The 19246-nt window shown below is 49.1% G+C and overlaps 1 protein-coding gene across 1 annotated transcript in view; it reads right to left on the bottom strand.

Annotated features, from left to right (window-relative positions):
- The window catches only part of AHCYL2 (adenosylhomocysteinase like 2), a gene marked incomplete at its 5' end in the record, with an annotated part of 78512 nt that overhangs the window by 23857 nt on the left and 35409 nt on the right, over nt 1–19246 (bottom strand). The window contains 2 exons of the mRNA XM_080636205.1: nt 241–384; nt 4220–4328. Coding sequence (XP_080492331.1) covers nt 241–384; nt 4220–4328 — 253 coding nt within the window. The remainder of the gene's footprint in view (nt 1–240; nt 385–4219; nt 4329–19246) is intronic.

The raw sequence follows: 19246 nt of genomic DNA on the forward strand, positions 1-19246 counted from the left end.
TAACAACATGTATTTGACTATAAGGTGTCCTTTAGGAATTGGTTGGTTGGAGCTACAGGACATAACCCTGCAACCCCTTCCCATCCCACAAAATCCCTTAGAAGTTTCCCATCTTCAACAGGATGGTGTCAAGGAATCACCAATACACTGATCCTCACAAGAAGAGGATATGGGGCAAGGAGAAGCCCCATACAGGACAGTGTAGGACAAGGTGGAGCTTGAGGAATGTGCCCCCTTTACCTTGCTCAGCAATTTCAATCTCCCGGCGCCCAAATTCCGCCTGCTTGATGTTCTTCACACAGAAATCACTGCTGCCTTTGGAGTTCTTCTGCTGCTTGTCTCGGGGGGAGGTCTCATCATCAGAGCTGTCTGTGTAGGAGGCAGCTGGAGGAGGAAAAGGAGGTCAGCAACAGAACACAGCATTCCCTAAAGCAGTGGAAGGACACAGAGATCTACTGAATGCATCCCTGGATGTGCTTCTCCATGTGCACATGGCAGCTCCCTCCATCCTCAGCTGGGATCTCCCTTTCTCCTTACAATGAATGTATCTCCACAGTCAGCTTTTACCTGTAGCAAGTTCTTTACTCTCATCTACCTCTAGTTCAACACCACACCAGAGGTAATTAGATTGAGCACTGCCCATGTCCTCCACAGGCTCATCTCCTCATGCTTTGCAGCTCTTCTGTGGCCTTCTCCCATCTCCCTTCCCAAATGTAAAGCCTTTACAGCTTTAAGATAGCCATCAAAAATGCCTATTCATGTTCTGAGTACTTCCAAAGCATGGTGGCATTCCCAGTTCCTGGATTTGCTCAATTTCAACACTCCTCAATAAGGGCAATGGCCACAAGTTGCTGCTTTGGAGGCTCACATGGGATGGCGGGAAGAAACTTCTTCATCAGGAGGACAACACATTGGCACAGGTTGCCTGGGGAGGTGGTGGCTCCATCCTTGGAGGACTTCAGGAACTGGTTAGGGAGATCCATGGCTCAGCGGACGCTGTGCTGGCAATGTCCTGCTCTGAGTGGACACGGATGACCATGGTCATTCCTTCCAACCAACATCTCTGCACATCTACAGACAGCTCTATCCAGCCCCCCTTGGATTTTCCACCCCAACTCAAAGCCTCATCCACACAATCATCCCTCATTCCTCCTGAAACTGCCCTGAAGTTTTACTCCAAGTCTTTACCTTCTGTCTCATGTGGTACTTTCAAACAGGTGTCTCTGCCCATGGCAGGGGGGTTGGAACTAGATGATCTTAAGGTCCTTTCCAACCCTAACTCTTCTATGGTTCTATGATTCTATGAATATGAGAAACCTGGCATCAATTTGTCACAGCAGAAGAGGACCACCTTTGTAGAGCAGAACTATCACTGGAGGTAGCCAATATTACACACCACTACCAAGTGAGGTGCAGATGTTGATGAGTTCTCCTTCTTCCATAACACCAGGAAATAAATGGTTGAATCTTTACCTAGGAAACATTGCAGAGTCAAACTCAACAGCTATCGGCCTTGAGCTGCTCCATGTATGAGCTAGCTCCATTCCCAGGCAGTCTCCAAGAGGGAATGATCGACACCAAACACCCAAGGGATTTGTCAGTAGAGATTCCCAACTTTCTACCCCAATTCTGTGCCAAAGGAATTAACAGGAAGGGTGAACATGGGAAAAATGGCACAGACCCATGGATAGGACCCATGATCCTATCAACCACCCACCAGCACTCCCAAAGAGCTACAGCTCTCCAGGGGCATACAGACCTCAGATCTGATACCAAGAGAACCTGGAGTAGAGGCAGATCACCTCTACCCAGCATTTCAATGGCTCTGGTGGCATTTTCACACCAGAGAACCCCAAACCAAGGAGTTAACCCTTCCCCCAGCATGGCCATGGGTTTATCATTCCCACAGCACCCACCAAGCCGATTACTTTCTCTTCTGGCTTGCAAGAAGCACTGGAATGATCCCAAGGAACGACAGCTTAGCGCTGGTGCTGTCGGTGTGCCAGGCTCCAAGGGACCTGCTCACATCATAATCTGCTCAGGGAGGAGAATAAGACATTGCAAGAATTCCTCTCCAGAGACTCCATCCTCACCAGCGCGGGCAAGTCCAACCCTGCAAGTCCAACTGCACACTCAGTTTGGGTTCAGAGCCCCACAGCAGCTTTGGAAGGACCAGGAGCCTGGCTTAAGGACAAAAGAGCACCTTGTATAATACCAAGCTCTTGTCTATCAAGGACTCCAGAAGAAAGGATGAATTAGTTACAAGAAAATTGTTTCCTTAAAGACAGCTGATGTGTGCAGAGGCTTCTTTAAAACCACAGATCTTGAACGACTGATCTAAGATTCAAACTTAAACATGGGAGATTTAGGTTAGAGATAAGGGAGAAGAGAAGGCTCAGGAGGGAAGGCTCAGAAGGCTGAGTCTGGAGAAGAGAAGGCTCAGGGGGGACCTTATCGCTCCCTACAACTGCCTGACAGGAGCATGGAGCCAGGAGGGGGCTGGGCTCTGCTCCCAAGGAACAAGGGATGGGACAAGAGGAAACGGCCTCAAGCTGCACCAGGGCAGGTTTAGATGGAGCTGAGGAACAATTCCTTCCCCAAAGGGTGCTCAGGCATTGGAACAGGCTGCCCAGGGCAGTGCTGGAGTCACCATCCCTGCAAGTGTTCACACACCGTGGAGACGAGGCCCTCAGTGCCATGGGTTAGTGGTGGCCTTGGCAGTGATGGGGAGCGGTTGGGCTGGATGATGTGTTTTTTTCCAATCTAAATGTTTCTTCCCCTCCATTATCATCTCTCTACTCTTCCTTCTTCTTTTCCAACCTTTTCCCATCCCAGGAGGGCTTAATGTGTTGTTCTGACTGAGCTACTGCTCAGCCCTGAAAGGAGAATGACAAATATCCATGCCAAGAGGTACTAATGGGATTCATCTACCCATCCTACAACTGCTGTGGGACCGGAGGTCTTCCATCCTGACTGCCAGCCTAGCAGCTTCATTAGGAGGGAGAGATAATACTTTTAGGAGCTAATTAATTGCAATTGCTGATGCTTTAATGGGAGATGTGAAGTGTAATGGGTGGAGAATTCCCCCAAGTTGCTCCAAGTTCTTCCAGCTGTAAATTAGGAGCCAACATGATGACATGAGCCAGGCTAATCAGTCTTCAAACATGACAGTCATAAACCATGTCCTGCTGATCAGATATCAGATGGAGCTGGAAAACCTCCAGGAATGTTATATCAATCCCAGACTTTGTTAGAGAAGTCTAACCATGAACTCCAGCTTGAATCAGGCTACCCAAGATGACATTACAAACATAAGCCAAGTGGATTACAAAGTGCATACAAAGCCCATAATGATGTCTCTATGGAAAGGATGTTTCTCCGAAAAGCCCTTTGGGTGGGAATGCAGCCACTGCAGGGGGTACCCATGTTTTCATCAACCTTGGGGGGTTCTTCTAAGCCTCTGGAGGTTCCTTCAAGCATGCAAGGCAGCGTGAAAGAAGAAGAAGCAACCCAAAAGCTGGGAAAGGAGACAAAGAACAGCCACTTGTTCCACAGGAACCATGGTGAAGACATCAGGCTGTGCATGTGCCTTTCACTGTTCCTGTGCCCAGGATCAGATCACAACCTCCAGCAGTTGTATCTCCTGGAGACGAGCACCTGCCTCTGCCAGGAGCAGACAAGACCCAATAGCCACGGCTTGCCCACCTTTGCTCTTCTAAACCTGAAAATGTGAGAAGCTTGTTGGTCCTCATCTAGCATGTTCTTCATGTAGCAGGACAAACGTGTGGCCATGAAATGTCACTGCTGCTCTTCCAAAGACTCCAATTTCATGTGCAACGGGTGAGTTTAAGGCTAAATCTGTGTGGGATCCATGTGGGTTTATTCAAGAATGGGAAGGGAAGATAACATGGAAGCATAAAGACAATGGAAAAACTGTTTTGCTGTGCCTGGAAGGAAAAGGAAGGGGAAGAGAGGAGGAAAAGCAGCAGCAACTGCACTTGAGGGTTATAAGGAGATGTCAGAAGAGTTTAGAGCACCGGAGTAACTCAATTTTCTACCCAACTACACATGAAGATGAGGAATAAAAGCAACAAGCCTCATTCCACGCCTTCCCTTTGACATTACTAACTACACAGCAGCTGTGGTTCATCCTGGAGCAAGAGGCAGGACAAGCCCTGCAGCCTGCAGAGGTGGTGTCACCAAAGCCAACATCACTCACCTGAGCTGTAACTGTCTGTGGAGCTCTGTGAGATGGAGCGGGACAGCGAGCGGCGGCCGATCTTCGTCGGGCGCTTGTTGAATTCCTGCTTTTGGTCAGCAAACTGGATCTGTTCAGAGACATGGATAGTTCAGTCAGGTGGAAAATACAGTCTGAGACAGATCAATCTCAAGGTCCCAAAGCCTTGAGCAGACACAGACACCATCTCAGTTATGGGTTAAATCACAATTCCTATAGGGACAGGGTATGCTCAATTGACTCTTAGTTTAATATCAGACCCTCCACAGATGCAGCATCCACAGACTTGGCTTCCAAATACCTTAATGCTCTCTTACAAATCATACAAACATCATCTACATACAAATCAAAAAGCTTCTCCACACCAACTTATCCTTTAATGATAAAGGTTATTCAACACAAGAGAAGCTCCATTAGGGCCACTCAACATCTGCAGAGCTGATGCAGACACGGACCTATCTCCCAGCGTTTACTGTGGTGACCAGTTTGAGATGTTCCCTAATTGCTGTATGAAACACATAAAGCAAAAATAACACTTCAAGTAACAGATACCACTTCTGTATTAAGAACCAGCTGAGATTAGGTACATACTAGAGGCTGTTGTGACAGCTGGGAGCATGGATGCCTGGAGAACATAAGTATTTGGGAGTATTGTATTGAAGAGGACACAACTTTATACAACAAGTTAAGACGTAAAGGATAAAGTGTGTAAATGAAGTGATACACAGGCTGGCAAAGTGTAATTATCCAAGTTGAAGAGCACCTGCACTATCATTCACCAGCAACACCTACAATAACACCACAGCCATGGACCTAACACCAATGTTTTGTGGCATTTTGTGTCTATCCTGTTGCAGTGGAGCTCGTTTCATTGCTGTGGGTGACAAACAGCAACCTGCTCACCTGGAGATGAAGACTCAAGCCTGTTTCCATGTCAGTCATCACCAAGGAATGAAGATTTCAGATTCCACATGAACATCTGTGAAGCCCCAAGACCACCAGTGGGTTTAGGAGCAGCTGAGCACAACCAGGCTAATGCCCCATATAAAATGCTTTGTGTGAAGAAAAGTAAACCAAGGCACTGCTCGTGCAGGCTGATGAGCTGCCAGACCTTCCCAGCTGAGAAGGGGGATCCTCATGAGCATCTGCAATGAGATGCTGCCAGCCCCACCTTCACTTCACCCTGTTTGCTTTGCAGGTGGAAATGTAGTGATGAAATCCCAAAGTGGGCTCAGATCATGGTCAGAGACAGCTCATGGATTCCTGAGAGGGGAATCCTTCGTTATTTGGAGAGACCTTAGAGCAGCTCCAGTGCCTAAAGGGGCTCCAGGAAACCTGGAGAGGGGCTTTGGACAAGGGCCTGTAGGGACAGGCCAAGGGGAATGGCTTTAACCTGCCAGAGGGGAGACTGAGATGAGCTCTTAAGCAGAAGCTCTTCCCTGTGAGGGTGCTGAGGCGCTGGCACAGGGTGCCCAGAGAAGCTGTGGCTGCCCCATCCCTGGCAGTGTTCAAGGCCAGGTTGGACACAGGGGCTTGGAGCAACCTGCTCTAGTGGAAGGTGTCCCTGCCCGTGGCAGGGGTTGGAACTGGATGATCTTAAGGTCCCTTCCAACACAAACCAGTCTATGATGCTGTGAAATTGCAAACACAACTTCCAACTGCAAATCTCCTTGGACTTTGCTATGAGTAGAAACTGACTCCATCTGGTCCAACAGGGTTAAGTATTTACATCCCCAAACACTAAAGCCATTAATTGAGTCTATCAACAACCCCTTGGTGGTATTTTGAGTAGTTTTGTTTAAAGGAGTCACCAAACCAGAAAGAATTTGATCCCATTTTAGGAACTCCAATTTAAGCTCAAGCAGTGACACTTGACAGTGCCCTTGAGCAGGGCTGGTGATGCTCAGAGCTCATTCCTGGCTTTCAGGCCACCAAGTGAAGGACACAAGTGAGGAGTGGGGGCTCTCAGGTGGCTAATGCAGGGTCCCCTGTGAACCCAAATGCGAGCTGGCCCAGGGACAGCCATTCCAAGCTGCTGGAGCAAGGACCTGGGAGAGGATTTGCAGCAGCACATGGGGGTTTGCTCCTGCTAATCTTAAACCAAACAAGAGAACGACACTGGTTCAGGAAACACACAGGGGAGGGAAAAACCCCCACATCAAACTCAGGTTACAGCCAGGAGTCGTGGTGAGGATTAACACCTCTGATCCCGGTGGAACTGGGTCTTTGCACACACACCCCCCAGCTTTCTTTATATCCCTTGTCTGAGAAGCTATTGGCCTGAAATCACCTTCTTTTGGAGGGGTTTAGCTTGAGTTCTGCTTCATGTAAAGCAAATCCCTCGACAGCTCAGCAGCTTCATCAAACATCAGGGTATTTGTGGGAACTGATGCTCCTGGCAAAGGGAGATGGGCTGGAAGTGTAGCAAAAGAGGAATAATTCCTATTATAATTAACATTTTCCTTTCAACATCTCTTCAAGGACATTCAATGCAATTATTTCAAGTGATACATTAAGATTGGTAATTGCATTCAGAGCTCTCGAAGTACTACCACAGCCAAGACACACAGGCAGGGATGTGCCAAAAATCAATCATAGAATCCCAGACTGGTTTGTATTGGAAGAGACCTTAAAAGGAAGGGGCAGCCACAGCTTCTCTGGGCACCCTGTGCCAGCGCCTCAGCACCCTCACAGGGAAGAGCTTCTGCCTAAGAGCTCATCTCAGTCTCCCCTCTGGCAGGTTAAAGCCATTCCCCTTGGCCTGTCCCTACAGGCCCTTGTCCAAAGCCCCTCTCCAGGTTTCCTGTAGCCCCTTTAGGCACTGAAGCTGCTCTAAGGTCTCCCCTTAAGGAGCCTTCTCTTCTCCAGGCTGACCCAGCCCAGCTCTCTCAGCCTGGCTCCAGAGCAGAGCTGCTCCAGCCCTCGCAGCATCTCCATGGCCTCCTCTGGCCTCGCTCCAGCAGCTCCACGTCCCTCTTGTGCTGCTGCTCCAGAGCTGGGTCAGGACTGCAGGAGGGGTCTCCCCAGAATGCAGCAGAGGGGCAGGATCCCCTCCCTGAGCTGCTGCTCACGCTCTGGGGGTGCAGCCCTGCACACGGAGGGGTTCTGGGCTCAAGTGCACAATGAAGCCGGGTCATGGAGAGCTTCTCCTCACCCAGCACCCCCAAGTCCTTCTCCTCTTGAACCAGACTTTACAATAAACCCTGCCCTCACCCCTTTAAGGGTTTCAACCCTTTCAACGCTGCCACAGGCTGGGTTGGCTTTAGCTGAACGGGGCACTGACTGCCAAGAGATGGAAGGAAGCAGCAGAACAGGAGGCCAGGTCAAGGCTAAGGTATGATTTTAGGTCAACAACACCTTTCGGCTTTATCCTCTGAATAACAAAGACAGCAGCACGGACACCGGAATTTGATTTGTTTAGGATATCTATAGTACCCATGCTGAGTTTCGTATTCCATGGATATGTGAAGGGAACAAAGTACCAGTAGGAATAAACCGTTAAGCCAGTTCTCACAATACATCTTTGGTTTTGAGTTTATATCTCAGCAATGCACACTCCATCCAGCCAGAAGGACAAAACCAGACCTGGCTTACCCAGACCTGGCTTAAATCCCTACCAAATGGCACAAGGCAACTGATGGCACGGCACAACACAACACACCATGTTCCAGCCCTGCTTTAAAGACGGGGGCATTCAAGACAGGGACCAGAAGTGGGATTTGGCTCCAGGCTGAACTCATTCAGCTCACACTGAAACATTTCTGAGGGTAAATGCAACTTTGCCCATCTAAAGCTCAAAGGAGAGGCTGTGAAGCCTCTGACAGCTGCAGCAGCTTGAATTTAGGAGTCCAACCTGTTCTGCAGCTACAGAAGTGCTGCTGCTTTCAGCTTGCAGCAGGAATAAACCCAGTTGAAGCTGGAAAGCTCACCTGCAGAGGCACAAGGGGTTAATGGCTTCTAATTGCAGGTGCTCATTACATTTCACATGAGCTCAGTCTCACTTCCACCTGGGGCTCCTACCACAAAGAGCTGCTGTACGCTACTTCACCATGCTCCAAGTCTCATCATCTGAGGTTTTCCTGAGTTATTTCCCTACTCACGGACTCCTCCATCATGGTGCTCTGAAGAACAACCCTGGAGCAACATGTTTGCCTCAACACTGCATCACTTCAAACCTCCTGCTCGCAAGGGAAATGAAGAGAAGTGATCTGGGGATTGGGATATTCTCTAAGCGGCGGGAAGTCAGCTCCAGAATGAGGGAAATAGGAAGGAAAAGAGGGGGAAAAGAAGGATATAGAGAGAGACAAATGTACTTTTAGATAGAAAAGTGCTATTTTGGTACTAAATAGTGCCCTCACCTGGGCTTTAATCCCTGAGTCCCCGTTCACGTTGTATTTCTTCTTGCTCAACATGACGGCACCAGCACAGCGCTTCCGCACCATGTCCCACCAGGACAAGGGCTGTCCCCCCATTTATAGCTCCCAGCCCTGCCGATCCCAATCCTGCCCGGTCTGGTTTCAGCTGCAGGGTGGAGGGAAGGAGGGAGAGAAGGAGGGAGGAGGCATGGGGAATTGCTGGGATTTGCAAACAACCTTTAGTTTGGCAGGAAAGGACCCTAAGATGCAATGAGGCATTACACCAAACAAGCCCTACTTGTGTTTTAGGGTGAATTACAGAGTTTTCCTGACCTCCAAACACTGAGTGGCTGTGTTCCCGGTGGGTTGGCTGGTGTGTGCATAATAATAGCTGGTTTAGAGAGCCAGAACATTGCCCTGCTCGATGCAATTTACTTGCTAATCAGGCTCCTTTTAACCTGGGCTCTCCCCCTCCACTTTGATTCTCCCCAATGGCAAATGGTTCCATTAACAGAGACTCATTAGGAGAAAATTAACTAATGAGCAACTAAAACAAGAAGGCATTTGTTAGATAGCAAAGGGGGGGGGTAATTATGTTGGTCCCCTGTGGCAGCAAGTGCAAGGTCTGTCCTTGGAAGGGTCCAGACTCTGACACCCATCCTGCTGTTCCCATGTTGGACCATTCTGCCTAGAATCCCAGACTGGTTTGGGTTGGAAGGGACCTTAAAGCTCATCCAGCTCCAACCCCTGCCACGGGCAGGGACACCTTCCACTAGAGCAGGTTGCTCCAAGCCCCTGTGTCCAACCTGGCCTTGAACACTGCCAGGGATGGGGCAGCCACAGCTTCTCTGGGCACCCTGTGCCAGCGCCTCAGCACCCTCACAGGGAAGAGCTTCTGCCTAAGAGCTCATCTCAGTCTCCCCTCTGGCAGGTTAAAGCCATTCCCCTTGGCCTGCCCCTACAGGCCCTTGTCCAAAGCCCCTCTCCAGGTTTCCTGGAGCCCCTTTAGGCACTGGAGCTGCTCTAAGGTCTCCCCTTCAGGAGCCTTCTCTTCTCCAGGCTGACCCAGCCCAGCTCTCTCAGCCTGGCTCCAGAGCAGAGCTGCTCCAGCCCTCGCAGCATCTCCATGGCCTCCTCTGGCCTCGCTCCAGCAGCTCCACGTCCCTCTTGTGCTGCTGCCCCAGAGCTGGGTCAGGACTGCAGGAGGGGTCTCCCCAGAGCGCAGCAGAGGGGCAGGATCCCCTCCCTGAGCTGCTGCTCATGCTCTGGGGGTGCAGCCCTGCACACGGAGGGGTTCTGGGCTCTGAGCTCACACCTCATCACTTGAGCAATGTGCAGGAGGAACCATCTTTCTGAATGCCTGAATTCCACAAGGCAGTGTTTCTGTAGTGCCAGTGCCTTAAATGTGTTCTTAGCCATGGATGTTTGTTTGTTTTGAAGGAACAAAGGGAGAAATCAAGAGTTTTCTGTGTGATTAAATCCCACGAGCTCTCCAGCCTTGCTTACAACTTCGAAATCCTACTGCACCAACCTTGGGACATAAAGAGCAAGTTCTGGAGCTGATTAAAATCTCTCAGTGTATGACAGAGCAGGTCAAATCTGTGGTCTTCAAGAGCTGTCACTGCTGGGTTCCTCATGTGACAAACTGCCAGGGAAAACATCTCATCCATCCCTAGCAGTGTTCAAGGCCTGGCTGGATAGAGCCTTGGGTGACACGGTCTAATGTGAGGCATCCCTGCCCATGGCAGGGGGGTTGGAGCTGGATGATCTTCAGGTCCTTTCCAACCCAAAACATTCCATAATTCTATGATTCTCTGTCAAGTGATAAGGTGAACTTAATTGTTGTTTTGTTTAAATAAAGCAGCATGAAGATTGTAAGAGAAATGATTTTACAGTGTCTAGAATGGAAAGGACCAATGCAACTATTCTGATGTTCCACCAGGTCTTGCAGCTCCCAAACCAAACCTCCTCCTGCCTTCTCATCCCTATTCATGAAGGAAAAGCTGGTTTCCTCCAGCATGTGAGCTGCCCAAGCCAGATACTGCATCTCCTGCTCCACTTTCCCCTGTGAAACCAAAGATGCGCATGGAGAAATAGGGTGCTGGCATCTCAAAGACAACCTGCCAGTGTTCAAGGCCAGGCTGGATGGGGCTTGGAGCAACCTGCTCTAGTGGAAAGTGTCCCTGCCCATGGCAGGGGGTTGGAACTGGATAAGCTTTAAGCTCCCTTCCAACCCAAATCAACCTGTGATTCCATGATGCTTGAAACAATCGGCAACCATCAGCTCGAACAATGCAGGCAGCTCCTGTTCTGCTAATCCACCTCCCAGATCATATAACTTCAAGAAAGGGACTGTCCAAACTCATTTGTTCTATAGTTCCACATGCCTTAAATTAATATGTAATCCTGACAGTGCTGCTCACTGAGCCAAAACTTTCACTGGAGCTCAAAGCGTTTAAGATTCCAGTTCTCCAGGCGAAAGGTCACATGGAACCCAACTCTGAGATTAACACAAACACTTAACCCTTTGGCATCTTCCTTCTGGAAAACAGCTTGAGGATGTGGAGTTAAGGCTGATTTTTAACCTGCCAGAGGGGAGACTGAGATGAGCTCTTAGGCAGAAGTTCTTCCCTGTGAGGGTGCTGAGAAGCTGTGGCTGCCCCATCCCTGGCAGTGTTCAAGGCCAGCATCCTTGTAGCCCCCTTCAGAGACTGAAGCTGCTCTGAGGTCTCCATGCAGCTTCTCTTAGAAAATATAGGGTTTTACCCAAGAAGTGAAACACTCTCACCCCATATTTGGCTCACAGCACATTAAATTACTTCAGCTTGTGCTGTTGCTCAGGTCTGTAAAACCCCAAACCTCTATCACAGCCTTGATGCAGTTCTGAAGACCTAAAACCAACCAATCTCCTCTCAACCATTAGAACCACAGAACATGGAGAACTCATATTTTATTCTCCTCTTCCAAGAAGCAATGCAGAAGGGATTATTATTATCCTTTAATAGTCCATTTTGTCAATATTTGGTTAATAACAGGAGCTGTCTGCAGTAAATGTTCAACCTTGGTGAGAACATCAAGACATAAAAGTCCATTTGAATAATGATCTTTAAAGATAATCAACATTTTAAAGCTTAAGCTGATTATTTGTTGCAATGTGGCTGTTCAGAAACCACATGAAATGCAAATGTTACAACCCTGATTAAAACCATTGCTGCAGAACATGACCTTAAGGCCTTTGAGATGGAGTTGGATGCCACAGCAGCTTTAAAGCACGTATAAAGTCATATATCCATGCCACAGGAGGAGTGCTATGGCCATAAGGTCTATTTAATATTATCTGGTCCTGCCCCAGCAGCACCGGATCCATAAAGGAAAATATTACAGAGGGGGACAGATCCATAGGGAGAGGTTTGCTGCTTGTTTTGAGGCAGAACTCCACAGTTTTACGATCAGCACTGAGAAGTCCACATTGGAAATAATAAAGATATATTTATTTCTGGGGTTTATGCAAAATGTATCAGTGCTAAATCTGAAATGCAAAATTAACATCAAATAAATCAGGCAGAAGTTGAGTGAAGCTGGAAGAATTCATAGAATCCCAGACTGGTTTGGGTTGGAAGGGGCCTTAAAGCTCCTCCAGTTCCAACCCCTCCCACGGACAGGGACACCTTCCACTAGAGCAGGTTGCTCCAAGCCCCTGTGTCCAACCTGGCCTTGAACACTGCCAGGGATGGGGCAGCCACAGCTTCTCTGGGCACCCTTTGCCAGCGCCTCAGCACCCTCACAGGGAAGAGCTTCTGCTTTGTATCTAACCTGAACTTCCCCAGTTTCAGTTTGAACCCATCACCCCTTGTCCTAATTCAGTCTGTAAAAGATGAATGAAAAGCAGAATAAAGTGTAATCTTATCCAAATAAAGCTTAAAAACATGATGGAGAGGGAGGAAATCAATGTGGATATAAAAGGGAATAGCGAAGTTTGAATCCCATCACCTTGCACAGACTCTGCAGATAGAGATCAAAGCAGCAACACCTCTCCAGGAGCACAAGAACATCCACTTTTGGAGTGATTTCAGTATTTTTAGAACTACCAAGAGGGATGAGCTCAAAAATAGAAGTGGTAGATGAGAGCAGAGACCTAGGAAGGTGCAACAAACCCTGATGGAAGAATTCAGTGCTTCTCAAGTACCATGAGCATTTCTGGAGCACAGGACACCTCAGAGAACCTCAGGAGACTCACAAAGCTGACACACAACCTCCTGCTTCCTGAGCACATCCTGCTTTTTGGAGCAATGTCATTGTATTTTCAGCTACTTCGGGAATTCTTGCCACCAGAGGCGCAGAGTGAGGTTTCATATTTGCTGGTATCTCTCCTACTTACTCAGTTTAACCACCAAATGGAAGCTGAGCAGCACACAGTGCCCTCATGGGTGTCTTGTTTTAGAGGGTTTACTCCAATGACAGGATCTAAATCGATGATCAAAATTAAAGTAGCTGAAAAAACAGGGTCTGCTGTGTTGATCCTGATGAAATTCGAAGTCTCATTGAGCTTCCTCCCTCTCCTGCTCCCTGCTGCTCCTGAACTGCTATAAAGATCAGTTCTTAATATGGGTGGTGGGGTGGCCCCTGGGGACCATTCCTCCATCACTTCTTCACCTTCAACTCATGCTGAAGAACGATGCTGTGCTGGCAGGGGAGGACATCTAAGGGTCCTCATAATATCAGACTTTAAGTACCCTCATTCCAGCTAAACACCACCATATCCCAAGGTGGAGACCTGAAGATCCCTCCTGATATGAAGCAGCCATCAGCTATGTAAGAAGCTAAATAACTCACCATCCACTCAGGCATATGGAAAGCAGAGGCATTGCTGTCCCACTTCTCCATAGGTGATACCCTCCACGCTCACATTTGTTTGGTAAAGGGGATGCAGCGGGATGCAGCCAAGAAAGCTCCCTGCTCTTGAGCTGCTCACCAGGGGTTCACTGGACAGATCTTCCCCCAGCTGAGGTCTTCGTTAGGAACCAGCCAAGTGTCCAGGGGGAAGATGAGCAGCTCAGTTCCTCATTTCTGATCACAGTCCAGCCCTGGATGAAGTGCTCAGATCCATCCCATTTCTGCAGCTGTCATTTCACTGTCCCCGGCTCTGCTCCATGGTTGAGTTGACAGAAAACAGGATCAACCTCACCATGGCATGGAGGAGACGTCCATCCATCACCTGCCTCTGTCCCTAGCACTGTGACACCATAGTCCTAATGCCCTGGTCCATATAGCAGCAAGATCTAAGAGCTATACTTAAGTCTCCTGCAATGAGGACTATCACCATCAAAACTACATGCAACTGCAAATAAAACAGCATTTGGACTCCTCTAATTCTGAAGAGCTTCCAGCTTCAAGCTCCATGGAGTTAGAAATGAACTTCAGAACCCCGTGGCCTCGCAGAGAACCAGATGAATGATTTTAAGTGGTTCACATTTAGGTCTGAGGGACGGATCAGGGATGGAGCAGGAAGGCGCAGAGATGGAGCAGGCTGGTGGGGCTGCAGCTCCCTCTGCTGAGCACACTCAGCCCTTGCTCTGCAGAAGACAAACGGCACAGAAAAGATCTTGGAGACAGAACAATCGCAAAGGGATCTCCTGCTCCTCCTCCAAAGGTCCAAAGCCAGCAGCTCCGCAACAACCCAAACTGGGATACAAACAACATGTTGCCTCTTTGCAGTGCTGAAGAGCTGAGTTGAGGTTTCAAATCAACTGACACCTCTCTGGTTCATAGAATCCCAGACTGGTTTGTGTTGGAAGGGACCTTAAAGCTCCTCCAGTTCCAATCTTCTGCCACGGACAGAGACACCTTCCACTAGAGCAGGTTGCTCCAAGCCCCTGTGTCCAACCTGGCCTTGAACACTGCCAGGGATGGGGCAGCCACAGCTTCTCTGGGCACCCTGTGCCAGCACCTCAGCACCCTCACAAGGAAGAGCTTCTGCCTAAGAGCTCATCTCAGTCTCCCCTCTGGCAGGTTAAAGCCATTCCCCTTGGCCTAAGGGAGTGTCTGGGATAAGGCTGCCTCTGACTGTGTGTTGCAGCTCCAGGCTCCGAAGGTCCCTGGAGCTGGTGCTGGTGGCAGCTGTTTTAAGGAACAACCTTTGCTGTAAGAGTAGGTAGACAGCATCCGATGGTGAACCTTAAAAAGAAGTTTTGGAAGGCATAATTGTTATACAGGTGCTGAGATAGAGTTAGCTTTAAAGCCAGGAAGAGTTATGAGGGTGCTGAGGTGCTGGCACAGGGTGCCCAGAGAAGCTGTGGCTGCCCCATCCCTGGCAGTGTTCAAGGCCAGGTTGGACACAGGGGCTTGGAGCAACCTGCTCTAGTGGAAGGTGTCCCTGCCCGTGGCAGAAGATTGGAACTGGAGGAGCTTTAAGGTCCCTTCCAACCCAAACCATTCCATGATTCTGATGTATTGGAGGAGCCTGGGGGATGTTTGTGCTGGGAGAGCTCATGCTCTGGGAATGACTTTGCTGGCTAAATGGGAATATGAGTGCTGTGCAAATCCAGTACATCTGGTGTCCGATGGTGTGTTGGGTCTGGTGGGAACATCTGAGATGTCTACCCCATGCAGGACCGGGCTTCAGTGCCATGTCCTGCTGCAGGAGGGGACGTTACCACCCTCCACAGCTCAACTGCTGTGTGAGTGCCTCCACGAAGAGTTTGTCCTGGCTTAAGTTAAGCTCAGTGCTTTGTGAAGATGGGAATGTCATGGCCTGAAGGCTTGAAGGCAGCATGGAACAGAAGCTTCTTTCAGTCTGGAGGGGTGAGCTTGCCAATAGAGTGAAAATATTGCCTTAAAAAATAACAAACTCCTCTCAGTTTATTCTAATGGGCCGAGGAGGTGATGGAGGCAAAGCAGATCTGCTCAGCCTCAGTTGTGTGGGGTAAGTACCCAGAGCTGAGTCACCCCTCTTGGACTTGTTCTCACTTGCAGCCTCCTGCCACCCTGTGTAGCCAGAAGCAGCAACTCCAACATCTCCGGTGTTTGAATAGTTCAGTTGATGAGAGAGGAGAGTGAGGAGGGACCTGGGAACTGCCTCTGTCCATGCAGGTGTGCTGGGAGCCCAGCGGGACGTGTCTGCTGGTGGTGTGCAAGACAGTGGCTGACAAACAAGTAAGCAAGTTCTTTGTAGCGCAGGAGGAAGCCGTTGAAGGGAGGTTTGTGTCAGCTGATGCCCCAAGTAAAATGGTTTTTGTGAAGAAAAGTAAACCAAGGCAATGTTTGTGCAAGCTGAGGAGCTGCCAGAAGGGGGATTTCCATGAGCATCTGCAAAGAGATGCTGCCAGCCCCACCTTCACTTCACCCTGTTTGCTTTGCAAGTGGAAATGTAGTGATGGAATCCCAAAGTGGGCTCAGAAAACAGTCAGACATGGCTCATGAATTCCTGAGGGTGGAATCTGTCACTTGGGAGACCTCAGAGCAGCTCCAGTGCCTAAAGGGGCTACAGGAAACCTGGAGAGGGGCTTTAGACAAGGGCCTTAGCAACAGGCCAAGGGGAATGGCTTTAACCTGCCAGAGGGGAGATTGAGATGGGATCTAAGGCAGAAGCTCTTCCCTGTGAGGGTGCTGAGGCGCTGGCACAGGGTGCCCAGAGAAGCTGTGGCTGCCCCATCCCTGGCAGTGTTCAAGGCCAGGCTGGACAAAGGGGCTTTAACTTTCACCTTTCCCTTCATGTGAGAGGGGAAGACACTGAAACCACACTGAAACAAACTCTGCCTGATGCTCCCCAATGTTGCCTGGGGCTGGTGATTTCTAACATCCATCACTCAAATCAAAATTCGTTATTAACACTAAAGGATATCAGCATGGACCCGCTTGGAATGTTGCTCTGTGCTAAGGAAAAGCTCCAGGAGAAGTGTCAACAACTAGGAAAAGCTTTTAAAAACCTCTTTCAGCAGAGAGGAAATGGTCCCCAGGCCAAATGAACCTTACAGGCACTGAAAGCTGAACAGGAGCAAAGCCCTGAGCAGAGAACAAGAATTATTGCTCAGATACACCTATGTGCTTTGATGTTTCTGCTGAGAAGCTGGGTCCAGTTCAGTGACTTGCTTCAAGCGCTGTAGCAGCAGCATCACGAAAACAGGACGGCCCATGGTGAAAGAACCAGGTGGTGAGAAATCAATGCAGGACGAAGGGCTGCACGAGCCCTGATCAGACACGAGGGGGAGCGAGAGCCTGCGGAAAAGATCCCCAAGTTTAAGCCCTGAGCTGTGAAGGGAAATGGAAGAAAACCAAGAAGCCTTTGACCGGCTTCACGGGGGGGGCATCTGTAGAAGGATCTTCCAACCTTCAAGCATGAGCTGCTTGGAGAATCAATGGGGATTGGCAAGAGGTTAGTAACCTTCAGCTATGAGTCCCTGTGTGCATCCTGGTGTCCCTGAGCTGATGGTAACACAACCTGGATGTCTCAAATTCCCCTAAATCCCCACTCCTTGCCCACTGTGGCACAACCCAATCAAGTGAGAGATGCCGTCACGGCAGCACCCAGAGAATGTCGGATGCCTCCATTCTCCCAGTGCTGGTGTTCAAAGAGAAGGTTCTAAATTGTCCCATTTTAAGCCTTTCTGCCAAGTTAACATCAGAATTGTCTTTACAGGAGATATATAACTTCTACAGAACTTTTGGGTTTATAGAGTATCAGTTTAACATGAATATTGCTACAGCCCAGACTGTTAAGACCTTGGACTGAGCATTTCCATTACCAAATCCCAGACTGGTTTGTGTTGGAAGGGACCTTAAAACTCCTCCAGCTCCAACCCCTGCCACGGGCAGGGACACCTTCCACTGGAGCAGGTTGCTCCAAGCCCCTGTGTCCAACCTGGCCTTGAACACTGCCAGGGATGGGGCAGCCACAGCTTCTCTGGGCACCCTGTGCCAGCTCCTCAGCACCCTCACAGGGAAGAGCTTCTGCCTAAGAGCTCATCTCAGTCTCCCCTCTGGCGGGTTAAAGCCATTCCCCTTGGCCTGTCCCTACAGGCTCTTGTCTAAAGTCTCTCCCATTTTGCAAGACTAGTGCACAAAGCTCTTCCAAGACTCCAGCAGTGGTTTTACAACCATTTTCCACTCATCCTTGGGGATATGTAGATGCAGTTAACCAGGGAACAACTCAGGGCTCCAGCTCAGCACAACAACAGACAGAAAGATAGTCAGTATTTTTAACACAAACAGGTCACTGCCTGGCCCCACAGGCAAGAAGAGTACAAGTTACTGCATGAGACAGGCAGTGTAAAGCAAATCCTCTTCCCCACAGGGGAAAACTACATTTGGAAGCTCTTCCCTTTCAGGCTCTTCAGTGACACCTATAGAATCTGCTCGTATCAGCTCTTCACCCTCCTCAGCTACTACAAATACTTACTAGGAACTCATTTTACTGCCAACTTACTCCATTCTGGCAGCTCTGTCTCACCCTTTGCCTTCCAGAGAGCCAATCCCTGAACACCCATAGTTCTGTTGACTCTGTGAACCATCAACTAAGCTTAGTTAAAGAGTGTGCAGAAACTAAAGGCTGGGCCTTAGTTTTAGGTAGGATGATCTCCAGTTAGGGCTAATGTCCAAGCAAGGACCATCTTCACAGACAGGAGTAGCTCCTGGTATCATATTTAGTTATAATGGTGTAACTAATGTGTATATATTTAAGTATATAATGGTCTAGGTGTTGTGTTTGTATCTACAAAAGATGTTGGCTTGCACATGGGCTTCAAGAGACATGAGTTATTTAACAGCTACAAATCTGTTACTAAATGAAGATGATGAGGAGGATGCTGCGAGGGCTGGAGCAGCTCTGCTCTGGAGCCAGGCTGAGAGAGCTGGGCTGGGTCAGCCTGGAGAAGAGAAGGCTCCTGAAGGGGAGACCTTAGAGCAGCTCCAGTGCCTAAAGGGGCTACAGGAAACCTGGAGAGAGGCTTTGGACAAGGGGGCTGGAACTGGGTGAGTTTTAAGCTCCCTTCCAACCCAACCATTCCATGACTCCATGCAAACAAAGCCTATCTCCATGAGTAGATCCACATTTAGTCCCAGGAACATCACCCAGCAGAGCGCGTCCCCTCCAGCCGTGAGGTGACAGCAGCAGACTGATGGGGTTGTCTCACTGCAGACTCACTCCAGCTTCCTGCATCCCTGAGAAATCCCACCTCCCACACATGGATCCCGGGCTGCTGAGGGAAATGCGAATGTGCCAAACCGGAGCTGGGAATGCCGATCCTCAGTGCTGTCAGTGCTGACAACAGAGGGAAATGAAGTGAATGAGCAAAGCTTTAACCAGTGGACCTTGGTGTAACGAGAAACAGCCCCTGAACACGTAATGACAGGGCATCCCTCCCTGGCTTTCTGTTTTCCCATGGGAAGGAAGCTATAGAGTCTGAAAAGGAAAAGCTTCAAATGCAGCTTTGCTCCAAGCACTACTTCATCCTTCACAGCCTCCGAGGGCAGAAAGCAACTGGACACGGGAGATCCAACAGCAGGGGCTGGAGTAAGGAGAAGAAACTATTTTGCTCATCTAATATTGCTGCTTTGCTCATAGACTGACACAGAGACACGTGAGGAACAGTTTGAGTCAAGTGTGTGGCAAATACAACCAAAGGTTTATCTGAAATCTATCCCAAACACAGGGTTTAGC

This window comes from Psittacula echo (genome assembly GCF_963264785.1).
Source record: "Psittacula echo genome assembly, chromosome: 1".
NCBI classification, from domain to species: domain Eukaryota; kingdom Metazoa; phylum Chordata; class Aves; order Psittaciformes; family Psittacidae; genus Psittacula; species Psittacula echo.